The sequence below is a fragment of the Eleutherodactylus coqui genome, chromosome 1, assembly GCF_035609145.1.
Source record: "Eleutherodactylus coqui strain aEleCoq1 chromosome 1, aEleCoq1.hap1, whole genome shotgun sequence".
Lineage (NCBI taxonomy): Eukaryota > Metazoa > Chordata > Amphibia > Anura > Eleutherodactylidae > Eleutherodactylus > Eleutherodactylus coqui.
The window spans coordinates 193,844,572-193,857,782 of record NC_089837.1 but is presented as its reverse complement, the minus strand read 5'-3'; the positions used below and the strand labels follow the sequence as shown (position 1 = coordinate 193,857,782).

General features: G+C 44.5%; 1 protein-coding gene across 2 annotated transcripts in view; it reads left to right on the top strand.

Annotated features, from left to right (window-relative positions):
- The first annotated feature begins 2,444 nt into the window (after positions 1-2,444).
- CEP162 (centrosomal protein 162) overlaps positions 2,445-13,211 on the top strand; it is a 125,647-nt gene continuing 114,880 nt past the window's right edge. For both annotated transcript variants that reach the window (XM_066605014.1, XM_066605012.1), the window contains exons 1-2: positions 2,445-2,673; positions 5,885-6,017. In XM_066605014.1, coding sequence (XP_066461111.1) covers positions 2,614-2,673; positions 5,885-6,017 — 193 coding nt within the window. In that variant the 5' untranslated portion in view covers positions 2,445-2,613. The remainder of the gene's footprint in view (positions 2,674-5,884; positions 6,018-13,211) is intronic.

Sequence of the window (13,211 nt, the reverse complement as noted above, 5' to 3'; positions counted from 1 at the left end):
GCCATGATTTTTTTGTCACATTGGTAAATCGAAAGCATATAGATGTTGTACTAAGCTCTATTAGGTCCGTTTCATGGGATGTGACAGTGCTACAAATCACATGTATGTGAAGCTCTTGCTTTACAATGGGTTCCTTCACATTAGCAATGTTTTGTAGCCTGCGACATTGCGAGAGAAAAAAAACCCTACTGTAAAAGCCCTAAAATAAGTCCTAGCTGCAGAAAAAAAACCCAAATACATCACCTAATGGCTGTGATTGGTTCATTGAGCGCTAGCTCTGATTGGCTGAGCCGCGGCACTCGAGAGCCAATCAGAAGCAACGCTTCCTGGAGGCGCTTTTCAAATCCCTGACCATGAAGAGATGCCTGAAGACAAGTGTTGGGGACCTGAGATAAGATGTGGTGGAGCTGACAGCACTTCTTAGGTGATGTATTTATTTTTCTGCAGCTAGGGCTTATTTTCCCGGCAAAAGAGCGCTACAAAGTTGTGCGACTTTGTAGTGACACAGGATCGCGATATCGCTGCAAGATTCAGGACCTCATATCACTCTAGCAAACTTTCTAAAAACCCCTGGATGCAAGGTGTTTTCATGTAAAAACAGCATTGCATCCCTGCAGGGAATCCCTTCATCCCATTGCTTTCAATGGGGCAGCAATGGGAGAAAATCGCAATCATCTCCTGCTGCTGTAACAGCAGTGGCAGGGCATTCCTTCATACCCGCGGGGAGTCCCCTCATCACTGAACACTGCAACAGCAGCGTGGGGAGTCCCCTTGTCACTGAGCACCCTGCTGCTGCTATCACAGTGTTCAGTGTTCATCACCGCGGGAATGAAGGAATCCCCTGCCGCTGCTGTCACAGCTGCAGCAGGGAATCGTGATCTTCTCCCATTGCTTTCAATGCATACAATGGGCGATATCACAAAAACAATAGGAAGTGCTGGGATTTTGTTTTCACACAGCAGCATCACAGGAGTGAAAACCTCGCAAATGAGAACGAAAGCATTGAAATTCACTGGTTTCATAATCATGCGTTTTCACTCACTCTTGCGTCGCAAGAAAATTGACTGATTTTCTCGCCAGTGTGAAGGTGGCCTAAGGTTCATGCCATGGGTGTTTTTTCACTACGTATTATGTATGCCATGCACAGCCATGTAATAAGCTGTGAATGGAGTCAATGAAAGTCCCATGCACAAGATCATGGAGACCAGTGTTTACCAAAGTCCAGTCCTCAGGGACCCCCACAGGTCATGTTTTCAGGATATCCTATAGAGAGAACCCCTGTGGCAATGTCTGAGGCACCGACAATAATTACATCACCTGTGTCATACTGAGGGTAGTCGTGCCTGAACACGGTTTTTCTTCAGCCGTTCATACTCCACGCCATAGTTTGGGAAGACAGGTGCTGCCTGCTCCTTCCTGCACACAGTATTCCCTACATGCGTGAAGCACAGGACAGCTCCTATATTTTCTTGCCCGTACAATTAAAGGGCAAGAATTCCACTAGTGAAAACGAAGCTACTAAAATCCATTGAAATCCGTGTTTTGTTTTGTCGCGTTGTACGGTGGTGATTATCATGCCTGCATAATGGGAGAAGCCCCAGTCATCTGAAACTGCTGTGAATTTCACTCTGCAGTAAATAAACTGTGGAGCAACCCCGCTGCTTTTCCCGGATAGCGCATACTGTGAACCTTCACAGCGTAAGGGCTCATTCGCACAAGCGTGAATCACCGCATATTACGCATGCGAAGTACGCCCACGTAATATGCAGCGAATGGAGTCAAGGAAAGTATCCAGCATTTTCATTGATCTATTTACATTGGTGTGTGTGAAAGAGATCGCAGCCCGCTCTATATTACGTCTGTACAGCCCTATTGTTCTCTATGGGCAGCGTATGCTACACGCTCCATGCGGATGGGTGACATTGCATACGCAACCCTGCTATGAGAAAGGAAAAAAAGTGACACTGCGCATGACAGCGTGCGTGAGATACTGCGGTGCGCAGCACACTATAGCCGCCTCCTGCCGAGGGTATTCATGCAGCATTTTACGCATACGCCTGTGGCAATGAGCCCCAACTAGAATCCAACTGCTGCCACTGAGAAATAATGGAGTTTATTACAACCCCATTCATTTACGTTTCACTGTACTTTCTTGTGACATTTCAGTGTGTATTCTGCAGCTGAACTACCATAACACGTGTGTGTGCAGGAATACACAGATGCGAACAGTAGTCCACTGATAACGGATATCTAGAATCTGTATCTTCCACAATACGGTCACGTGGCCTCCGCTGAGCCCGTACCACTTGGCCAACCGTCACTTCCGAGGACGAGAACCTCCAGCCAATCACGTTTGGCGGCTCTGCTTCCTGCTTTCCTGCGCGTTGCTGTTGGTTGAACGGCGCCGAGTGATTGGCTGTTCGTTCAGTGGGCGGGAAGGACGATCGGCGTTGTCTTGGTTACAGCAGATAGCCGCTTGTGATGCCGCTGTCCGCTCTCCTGAGTCGCGGCTAGTTTGGAGGGTCCGTCCCGTCCTCATGTGGGCGGCTTACTTGCAGCACTAATGTCCTCTGCCTGAGACCCCAGTATGTAACCCCAGCCTCCGCAGCAGCCATGTCACAGCGCATATCTAAAGAGGAGCTGGACGAGCAGTTTGAGCAGTTCTTGAAAGAGGTAATCCACAAGTATATATATATATATATATATACACACACACACACACACACACTCTTGCGTCACATACTAGGATTGGGGGTTGCTGAGGCATGTTCAGAAGTGTCATTGTCACTGCTCTTCAGCCTGTAGTGTGTCCCCGGCAGTCAAGTGACTGGTATATTACGTTTCGGATCCTAGGTGGCAGGATCGAAACGAGCGCAGGGTCGGATCGGGTCCCAAGGCGCAGGGTTGGTTCGGGTCCTGGGTGGCAGTGTCAGATCGGGTCCTAGGGCGCAGGGTCGGATTGGGTCCTGGGTGGCGGTGTCAGATCGGGTCAGAGGGTCGGATCGGGTCCCGGGGCGCAGGATCAGATCGGGTCCTGGGTGGCAGTGTTAGATCGGGTCAAAGGGTCGGATTGGGTCCTGGGTGGCAGTGTTAGATCGGGTCCCAGGGTCGTTTTTTTAACGCAGCATTTACTGCGTTTTCAGCACAGTCATAAACGCAGCCATGTAAGCTGATGAGGCCAGAACTGACAAAAACACAGCTGAAAACGCACCCATTAATTTCAAAGGGGAAAGCATCGCGTTTTAAAACGCAGAAACGCATGAAAATAGAACCGACCGCTTGGAAAACGCAGCGCTGAAAAGCTTGTCCGAGAAGCCCCATTGAAATCACACTGCACTGAAAACGCAGATAAAAGCGTCTGTGTGAGAGCGGCCTCAGGTAGAGTTTTATGTTCTCACTTGACGGGATCCATGGCTCCTCAACATTGCAGACAGGTTGTGGATTCCGCATCATCGCCTAGCAACGGGGCGGGGAAAACGTGATTAAAAAATCTGTTCTGTGCATGTGCGACGGTGAGCTGCTGGGTCCATCCACAATAAAGAAAAGATGGCAGCAGAGCAGGTATGTGCGGACGCTGCTGCTGCCAGAGCTGGATTCCGTATTTGGAATTCGGCCCTACCATGTGCAGGCGGTCTTAGTTTCTGGTTTGCATGGCAGCGGACCCTCATCTGTCTGGCATTAAGATCTATCCTGGCGATGGGCCATCAGTGTCTTATTCCTGAATGTGTCAGGTTGGTTGTAGATGTTCCTGCATCTATCTGGGTCGGGCTCACAGAAGGTCTTGTATTTACTACCTAAACAACCCCTTCCAGATGAATGGAACGGAAATTGCAGAAATATCTGCAGCATGTGAATTCCCACATAGAGGGCTTGGGGCGCATCCAGGGACCAGGTAGCCACTAATGTGCCTAGAAAGGGCTACTTGTAGCAACGCCTTTTAATTTATTACTCTCTTGATGTCTATGGGGGTCTTATTGCTTGGCAACTAATGAAAAAAAAAACAACCCAGTTTGCAGTAACTTATCCATCCCAGTGTGGACTTCACATCACGGGCCGTCAACATCTTACATAAGCAATTTACACTTGTTAGACTCAAAGGTGGCTTGCTTGGAAAAAGTGTTCTGTTTTTCTGCATCCATCCTTAAAGGTGAGTAGCACAATAGATATGAGTTGCTTAAAGGGAATCTGTCAACTTGAACATACAGTCCATTCTGCAGGCATGATGTTATAGAGCCGGAGGAGCTGAGCAGATTGATATATAGGTTTATGGGGAAAGATTCAGTAGAACGTGTATTATATTTAAATCATTGCACTATTGAACAGTCCAGTGGGCAGTGCTATGAGTGACTGACAGACTCACTCACTGATAGCTCCGCCCATTGGACTGTTCAACTCAGAATAAGCAGAGATATAATTGAATAAAATACAAATTATACTGAATATTTTCCCATAAAGTTATATATCAATCTGCTCAGCTCTTCCGGCTCTATAACATCATGCCTGCAGTTTGGACACCATGTTCCAGCTGACAGACTCCCTTTAAACAGTATAGCTCCCTGCGATACACAGTTTCTGCAACTCAAGTTCTATGAGAATTATGGAAATGGCAACTCTGTATACACTGGTGGAAACTGAAAATCTTACACCCAGACAGAGGGCTGTCTCACATGACCATGTTGGTCTAGCATACCAGCGCACAGAATGCGCTACACCAATCTCCCATAGCTGGTCATGTTGCCATTTACATGAATTGCACAAAAATGCACGCAAGAAAAATAACAGCATGTTCCATCTTGGTACATATTGCGCGTGCATATACACTAAGGTAGTACATGGTGATTGGCGGTACGCAATGTCATTGTGTACTTGCTGCGTGCCGTTTTCGTGTCTCCCGCCGGCTGCACGCAACAAATTATGGCCATCCGAGCACAGCCAGAGTTGCAGGACATGTATGGATCACAACATCTTAATATGGAGGGTATTGAATAATTAAAAAATGGATGAAGTACGTCTATTAGTGCGCAAATTATGGGGCCCTTTGTTATGTGAAGTGCTACATTGATGTACTTTTATAAGTCGTATACAGTTTCTGTAAGAAGGTCCCATTTTTTTGTCCTCAGATTGTTGGTGCCCAGGTATGCCAACATGTAGAGTTCGAACCCAGTGCACTCAAATATCTGACATTCAGTGAGGTTGGATAATTAGCATGTTTGAAATGGGGGCATCATATCGTGAAATCTCCTGGAGGAATTTTGGAAATGGCACCAATGGACTTCCTCCTTTCTGACGCTAGAAGAGACCAGACCTCAGCCTCTTCAAGTGTATTTATTATCCCCTAATACTATCCAACTTTGGCTCTAATGAGCCTTTCTCAAGCAGGTCAATGAGCTATGACAGTAAGGCTAAGTGGTTGTTCAAAGCACAATGACTGCCCATCAGTGTGCGAATAGATTGGTACACCCTGTTGTCATACCCTCTCATGACCATCATCCAAAATAGTATCTTTAAACAGGGTAATGCCCATCCACATACTGCAGCCATCACAGGACACGCCATAGGTAGATACATTACATCCCATGTCCACCCACCACAAGTCATGCCGACATGAAGAGCCCCGAATACTTACTAATTCACTGCCTGCAAGGATGGCATTGTGTCTAGGCGCCCATGCTGCGCACACTGCTTACTGACACCTGTACCCAACCAACAGCAAACTTTAATGAATTCCAACTGGCTATCATTTATTCTGGGTATGACTCCGTATAGATCCTCCATGTCTCATGGAATTCCACTAGTTCCTTTTGGGTATAAAGTTTCCACCGATGTATTTCTATTGTGCGTTTTGGATTTTTTTCGGTAGTTTTAATACTTGCATATTACTTAGTCTCTTTCAGATGATTCATTTGGCAGTAGCAAAAAATCTGTTCTTGAAAATCTTGGAAAGCCTAATGTTAAGCCAACGAAAAAGAAAGTTGCTTCCCCGTGGTGGATCACTGAAGATGACTCTGATGATGGGGGTATGTTAAACAGGGCTTGTTTGTAGATGTCAGAATGGGTTCTCACATATGTAGTACTATAACTTTGAAAATGTTGAATAACGTCTTCACCATCTTTAGACCTAATGAAAAGTTTTACCATTTTCTAATATACCGTATTTTTTGTTCTCTAAGACCCACCCAGGTTATAGAGGAGGAGAATAGGAAGAAAATAGTTTGAACTCAGCCAGGGACTTTAGGTGACGGTGCCGGGCGACGAGGGCCACTTTAATGCCTTTTCTTTCTCTTCTACAGAAGGAGCAGCAGAGCTCTGTACGGGGGCAGGAAGCTGATTGGTGGAGGCAGGGGAGCAGCGGCAGTTGCCGTGGGCGCTCTCCACCAATCAGCGGTACATACAGGTGGCAGTGCAGAGGAGAGAGAACTCCTAACTGAGCACGCGTGCTATATATAATATTCTGTTCTTGCAAAAAGCATTATTTAAAAAAATTTTCTTGCTTTCCTTCACTAGCGTGAAAATGCTGGTTTTTGGGGTTTTTTTTGCAGGACATTGAAACTAGCTCACAGTTTTTAGACCTCATGTATACGGCACGGAACTAGTATGGCGGTATACAGATTCGTGAAAGGCAGTATGGAGGAAATTTATCATTTTAAAAAAACAACATAAAATTTGCAAATTTAGGTCCAAGCCTTACTTGTGGAAAAAGGTAGCAACTTTAAATTTTAACCCCTCATACCAGCTTTGAAAAGAAGGCGCGTGGCTTACCGGGAGGGGACATGGCTGTATCGGCCCAACAGATTTAAGTACAATCTATGTCAGAAATTGGCATGAATTATACCATAAATCTTCATTAGCTGATTGTGTAGATTTCATTTTAGGCACACAGATGGTCTCAGATGCACTTATTGTGTGAAGGGGTGTGCTCCCCTTTATGTTAGACACCTCTTACACCTACAGAAATGGTATTAAGACCGACATTGGAAATGCTGGTCTTAATAAACTTCCAATCAGAATGCCTTGTATGATGATTCCAATTGCCGTTGGGTTACAAAGAGATCTAATGCCTGTAGGGGAGAATACTTTTGTTATATGATGTGTGATGGAAAAACTGGGGTAAAAAACATTCAAAAACTTTTTGGAATGCACTGTTTTGTTTTTTTTCCCTTACATTTTAACTTGGAGGGAAACAAAAGCATGCAAAGATATCCTTAAACACCTTTTTCCATTAAAGTCTGATTGCTGCGCTCGGTAATCTTCTCCTGTACCATAGAAGTGAATGGAGTGGTGGGCACGCATGCACACCGTTGCTCCATCCACATGGGCATGCACCAATCTCAGGATAGGTCAGTGATCAGACCTTTTTCCCCTAACTTGTGGATAGGTAAGAAGGGTCCTTTTAGGCAAGCCGATTCTTGTTTGAGCGAGTGATGTCACCGCTAAGTCTGGGTTCACACAGGGCGGCCAAACCGCGAGATTTCCGACGGGAATACGCCCCATGTGAACCCAGCCTTACTCTTTCACAATTGTGGAGCCTGTTTAAACAGCCAAATGCATTGTTGGCTCCTTCAAACTAGAATCGTTCAGTCCCTGTATAAATGAATGAGAGGGACTGAACGATTGCTGTATAAACCGAACGATATGTGAACGACTCAACAATGTTTTTTATGTCTGCCCAAAATGAATGACAAACGAAAAGCGAACTATTTGCGTTTGTCGCTCAGTCGTTGCCTTAAAGGGGTTGTCTCGCGGCAGCAAGTGGGGTTATACACTTCTGTATGGCCATATTAATGCACTTTGTAATGTACATCGTGCATTAAATATGAGCCATACAGAAGTTATTCACTTACCTGCTCCGTTGCTGGCGTCCCCGTCTCCATGGATCCGTCTAATTCTGATGTCTTCTGGCGTTTTTAGACGCGCTTGCGCTGTGCGGTCTTCTGCCTGGTGAATGGGGCCGCTCATGCCGGAGAGCTGGTCACCGCGTCGTCATCGTAGCTCCGCCCCGTCACGTGTGCCGATTCCAGCCAATCAGGAGGCTGGAATCGGCAATGGAACGCACAGAGCCCATGGTGCACCATGGGAGAAAACCGCAGTGCATCCCTGGGAAAGGACCGGCGGCCATCTTAGGCAGAAGATTTTTAAAACTTCACATTTCAGCACATCGGTGAGTAGCAAGCGGCTTAAAAACCGCTTTAAATTGCTATTTTATGCCAGGGGGTGACAGGGGGAATCGGGTAAAGTAAAATTTTGATGTTTGCCGCGAGACAACCCCTTTAAGTTTAGACCGTACGATTATTATTCACTTTCGCTTGTTTGAATGATTTTTTTTTTGTTTTAGGTGTTCTGTCTAAAAGCACCATAAATGTATTTAATGGGGAAACTCCTTTACTTCTCTTAGCTCTTGTACGGATCCTAACACCCCACCCACAGTCTAGTTTGGCTTGGTAAACATATTGGTGATATTTCTACTTTTATAGCTGGTAGCTGAATCCATTCTTCATGGCTTCTTCTTTTTCTTTAATTCTTGTTTGTCATTTTAATTGTTTTATTCACCTTTCTGTCTACCTTACTTTTTCTTTTTGTTTGGCTGTTCTGTTATTGTCTCTTTGTTTGTCTTTCTGTCTTTTTGTTCTCTAAGCACATCAACCCAGGTCATATTTAAAACAGAAGAAGAAAAAGAGCCAGGTGATAGCAGAAAGACATAATTCTGGATGTGATGATAGAAAGAAATCTCTTCCAAGCTTCCACGCTGGTACTTTTATTTAGTGTTAGTTCATTAAAAGTGGCAATTAACATTGTTTCTATTTGGAGCATTTTCCATTCCTTTAAAAACATTCAGCAATGTATCTTTTTGGTTACCGTAGTTACTCCCAAAGGACCAAGTCTCTTTCTCTTGTAGTGCATGTTAGATCTTCTAATAAATGCTCTCCTTTAAGTAATCTCCTTTAAAGTTTTTATTGACGTTGTATGTGGTAAAAACCCATGTGTCATATAAAAACTTTGTGCATGAAAAATCAATACACACATATCTCACTGTCCCTGCAGAAAAAAATAGTGCACTTATCTGTTTTTTCAGTCTGATACTTGCATTGCCTCAAGTCCGCAATTGAGATTTCTGGCTAAAGGGGCGTTCTCAGCACTGATCAGCACAAGCTCAGCTCCCCTTCCTCTCCTCTATCAGAGGATGTGTAGCTATGTCCACTCTATACTACACAATTTGGTCTCTCCATTTACCAATGGGGAAGAGATTGATGGTGTTGTCGCAGATAAGCAATATGTAGTTGATTACTGTACAGTGCTATCTGTAGATCCAGTGACAAAGTGGTGGGAGATGAGCTGGGTTAGTAAGCCTATTTGTATTATGGGTGGGTGGCGGGGTTCTGGATGGAGAACAGAGCATGATAAAACAGTAGTGCTAGAAAGTGAAGCATGCCAGAGCATGGGGACTGGTGAGATGAACAGCATCTTCCCATATCTCCCAACACTGTCATACAGCCCTCTTTAATAAGGTTTCTCCTCCAGTTGCACCAAATTTTTTGGTTTTTTTAATCTTCTCTTTTACTACTTAATACTTGAAGTGACTGTAATAAACAATGACGGGCTGCTTGCCATGAACTTCACTTCCCTGTGTGGAAGACTCACGTGAACTTACAAATGACAATATGCTGCTTTCTTCCTGTCACTGCAGAAAGACCCTGAGTGGCTATGTCTCACAAATCCCTTGATGTTTAACGAGCCCTTTTCTCTGCAGTCTGCAGAGCCTTGAAAACAATAGACATAGAAACCAAACAATCAGAAATTTTGAATGAAAACCAATTATAAAAGTGTCATTTCCAAGAACACATTGATTAAAAGAGTGCAAAGGTGTACATAGCCTTTAAAAGTAATGATGCACTAAACTTACGAGACAGCTATGGTATATAGTCCCATTACTGATAGAATAAATCTAGAATTCAAATCATGTTGCTGTGAAACAATGAAAACTACTAGAAATTTCACAAAGGATTCCATTGACGATTTAGGGGATGATGTAAAAGAAATTTACAATAAATGTATAGACAAAAGCATGAAAATCTGTATTTTTGCATATTCAGATCCCTTAGTTCATATCATGCGCGATTGACATAGGACGGGATTGTATAGAGTAGACTGATATCTCGATTCACAGCTGTTTAACACCTTAGATACCACAGTCCATGTCGACTGCAGCATCTAAAGGTGCGTTTTTTAGATGGCATGATTATCATTTTAAAAAAATCGCTAAATCGGTGAATTTTGAACAATAATCGTTCAGTGTAAGCACAGCCAGAGATCGAACGGTGATCGATAATTCATTCGCTTATCGTTCATTTCATGCATGCATGAAAATAGTCATTGGCTTGTTTTACTAATTGTTCAGTTTATATACCGATTGTTCAGTCTCATTCACTGTGGTATGTTTACACTGGGCGGAAATGAATGTCCACAGCGGAAATGCCGCAGTATTTCCGCATGCAAAATATAAACAGAGCTATAATAAAGTAGTAACAACCAAAGTGATGATGTCCATTACTGGCCTTGCTCGCTGTATTCAGAGAACTAAAAGCGGCTCTGTTTATAGAAAGGTTTAGAACTAGAGATGAGCGAGCGTACTCGGAAAAGCACTACTCGCTCGAGTTATTTGCTTTATCCGAGTATCGCTGTGCTCGTCCCTGAAGATTCGGGTGCCGGCATGGATCGGGGAGCTGCAGGGGAGAGCGGGGAGGAACGGAGGTAAGACCTTTCTCTCCCTCTCTCCCGCCCGCTCTCCCCTGCTCCCCGCTGCGACTCACCTGTCAGCCGCAGCGGCACCCGAATCTTCAGGGATGAGCACAGCGATACTCGGATAAAGCAAATTACTCGAGTGAGTAGTGCTTTTCCGAGTACGCTCGCTCATCTCTATTTAGAACCCTTTTCTCTTGTACATTTTTAAAATATATATTGTACATAATGCACCTAAAAAAGCACAATAATGGTATGTTTAAACGTAACGGAAATGCTGCGGAAAATTCTGCTGCAAAGTCCGCAGCATTTTTGCAAAAGTCAAAATCGGAACCTTCGGCAGTGCGCTTATTAGAGGGGGAAAAAAACCACCTAAAGCTCAAAAACGTTAAAGGTGAGGAGAAGTGTAGTATCTTCTAAAATCGGCTGTGGAAATGCATCTGATTTCCAGTCAAAATCCGCTCCGATAGTACGGATTTTGACACTATATTGAATGCAGAAATGCTGTTGACATTCCACAGCATTTCCGCTACATGTAACCATACCCTTATGCCAGATGCACACATTTTGGATTTGGATTGCGGATTGCCAAGGTCGTCACCGGTAAGGACATTCTGCATCCATTAGCAAGAATAGAACATTTGCATATCTGCTCACACAAGCGGACAGTGATTGCAATTTCCGCTCAAGAAAATAAATTGCAGCATGTTCTATCTTTGCGCGGATTCTGCCCTGCTTCAATAGAAGCTGTCCAACCTACGGCCCTTGACATTGCAGAAAGGTTGTGGATTTTGCGTCATCATCTAGTGATAATACGGGAAAAGCAGTTTAAAATAAACCAAATCTGTACTGCGCATGTCTGATGGCGAACTGTCTGGGCCATCCGTAATACAGAATAAATACAGGTACACGCAGATGCTGGCCAGGCACAGAGTCGGATTCCACATGCAGAATCCAAACCGTTTTTGTGTCGGCGGCCTAAAACTAACTTTACATGGACGAGTGCGATATCGGGCCGTGAATCACAGCCTGATGTCGCGCTCGCCACACACAAATCTTAGTTGAGAATCTTGCCCGTGTGAAGCTGGCCTATGGGAGGGATAAAGCAGTGCTGTCATAGGCTCATGGAATATCAGTCAGTGTGATCTCATTTACTTTATTTACAGCATTTTTATCTCAACTACAGGGATAAATTACATAGATAGAAGTGGATGTTTCACTAGACGTTATACTTGGGGCTTTTTAGCTAATGTTGAAATGAGTTGACTTCACATGGGCAAAGAAATGAATTAATTCTTTATATTGTGGTTGGGATCAAAGTAATCTTTAAAATGCCACAATCACTTGGTAGAATGGAGGTCCAGGTGCTCAGTTCTCAGCAGATTGCTGGAATGCTGTGCAGAAGCTCACAGCTAGTCAGCTTTTCTCCCCTTTTTCTTGGAGAGACAGAGTTAGTGATGTACAGACCATAGTCTTTGTATGAGCCCATGCACCGCTCTGCTTGGATTTCCCATGAAAGCCCCTCTACTAGAGATGAGCGAGCGTACTCGGAAAAGCACTACTCGCTCGAGTAATTTGCTTTATCCGAGTATCGCTGTGCTCGTCCCTGAAGATTCGGGTGCCGCTGCGGCTGACAGGTGAGTCGCAGCGGGGAGCAGGGGAGAGCGGGCGGGAGAGAGGGAGAGAAAGATCTCCCCTCCGTTCCTCCCCGCTCTCCCCTGCAGCTCCCCGCTCCGTGCCGGCACCCGAATCTTCAGGGACGAGCACAGCGATACTCGGATAAAGCAAATTACTCGAGCGAGTAGTGCTTTTCCGAGTACGCTCGCTCATCTCTACCCTCTACCCCTTGTATTGATAGCTTTGGGATTCAGTAATTTTAAAGAATGCGAATGGTAAATCTTTCTGCCCCATCTGAACTTACTCTAAGGCTCCTCCAGCATCATATCATCCCTTCATTTGTTATAAAACGTCTATCTAGTGAATTTAGATCGCAGGCTTGGGTGTTTTCTTTGACATTTTCTCTTTTCTTTTTTTTCTTCATTGAATAACTCCCTCTTATACTATCCCATAATCATCTTTGTTCTTCCTGTCCTCATATTTCCAACTCCTAACCATACAGTAGATCAGAATCCCCGTAGCTCATCTCTTAGCAGGGCACTGGATAAATGCATGAAATTGGAACAGTATTACAAGGCAAAGCGGACGCCTAGTTTTGACGAACAAGATGACACTCTTTCTTCTGACAGCCCCGAAAGCCCAGATGGTAAAATACCAATTCTTTTTTGCCCTGTGATTGTGAGGCTTTACCTGTGCCCTGAAGCTATAAGGCATTCTCCATAAAATGTACTTCAATGTAGGCTGTGATTTGTTACTGCCAGCAGTAGCATGGCAAGATTCAGTACAATGGGGAGAGTGTGTTTTCTGATTTTGAAGTTCTGCTCTTTGAGAAAGGTGATCTTTATGAACAATTTGCTTTT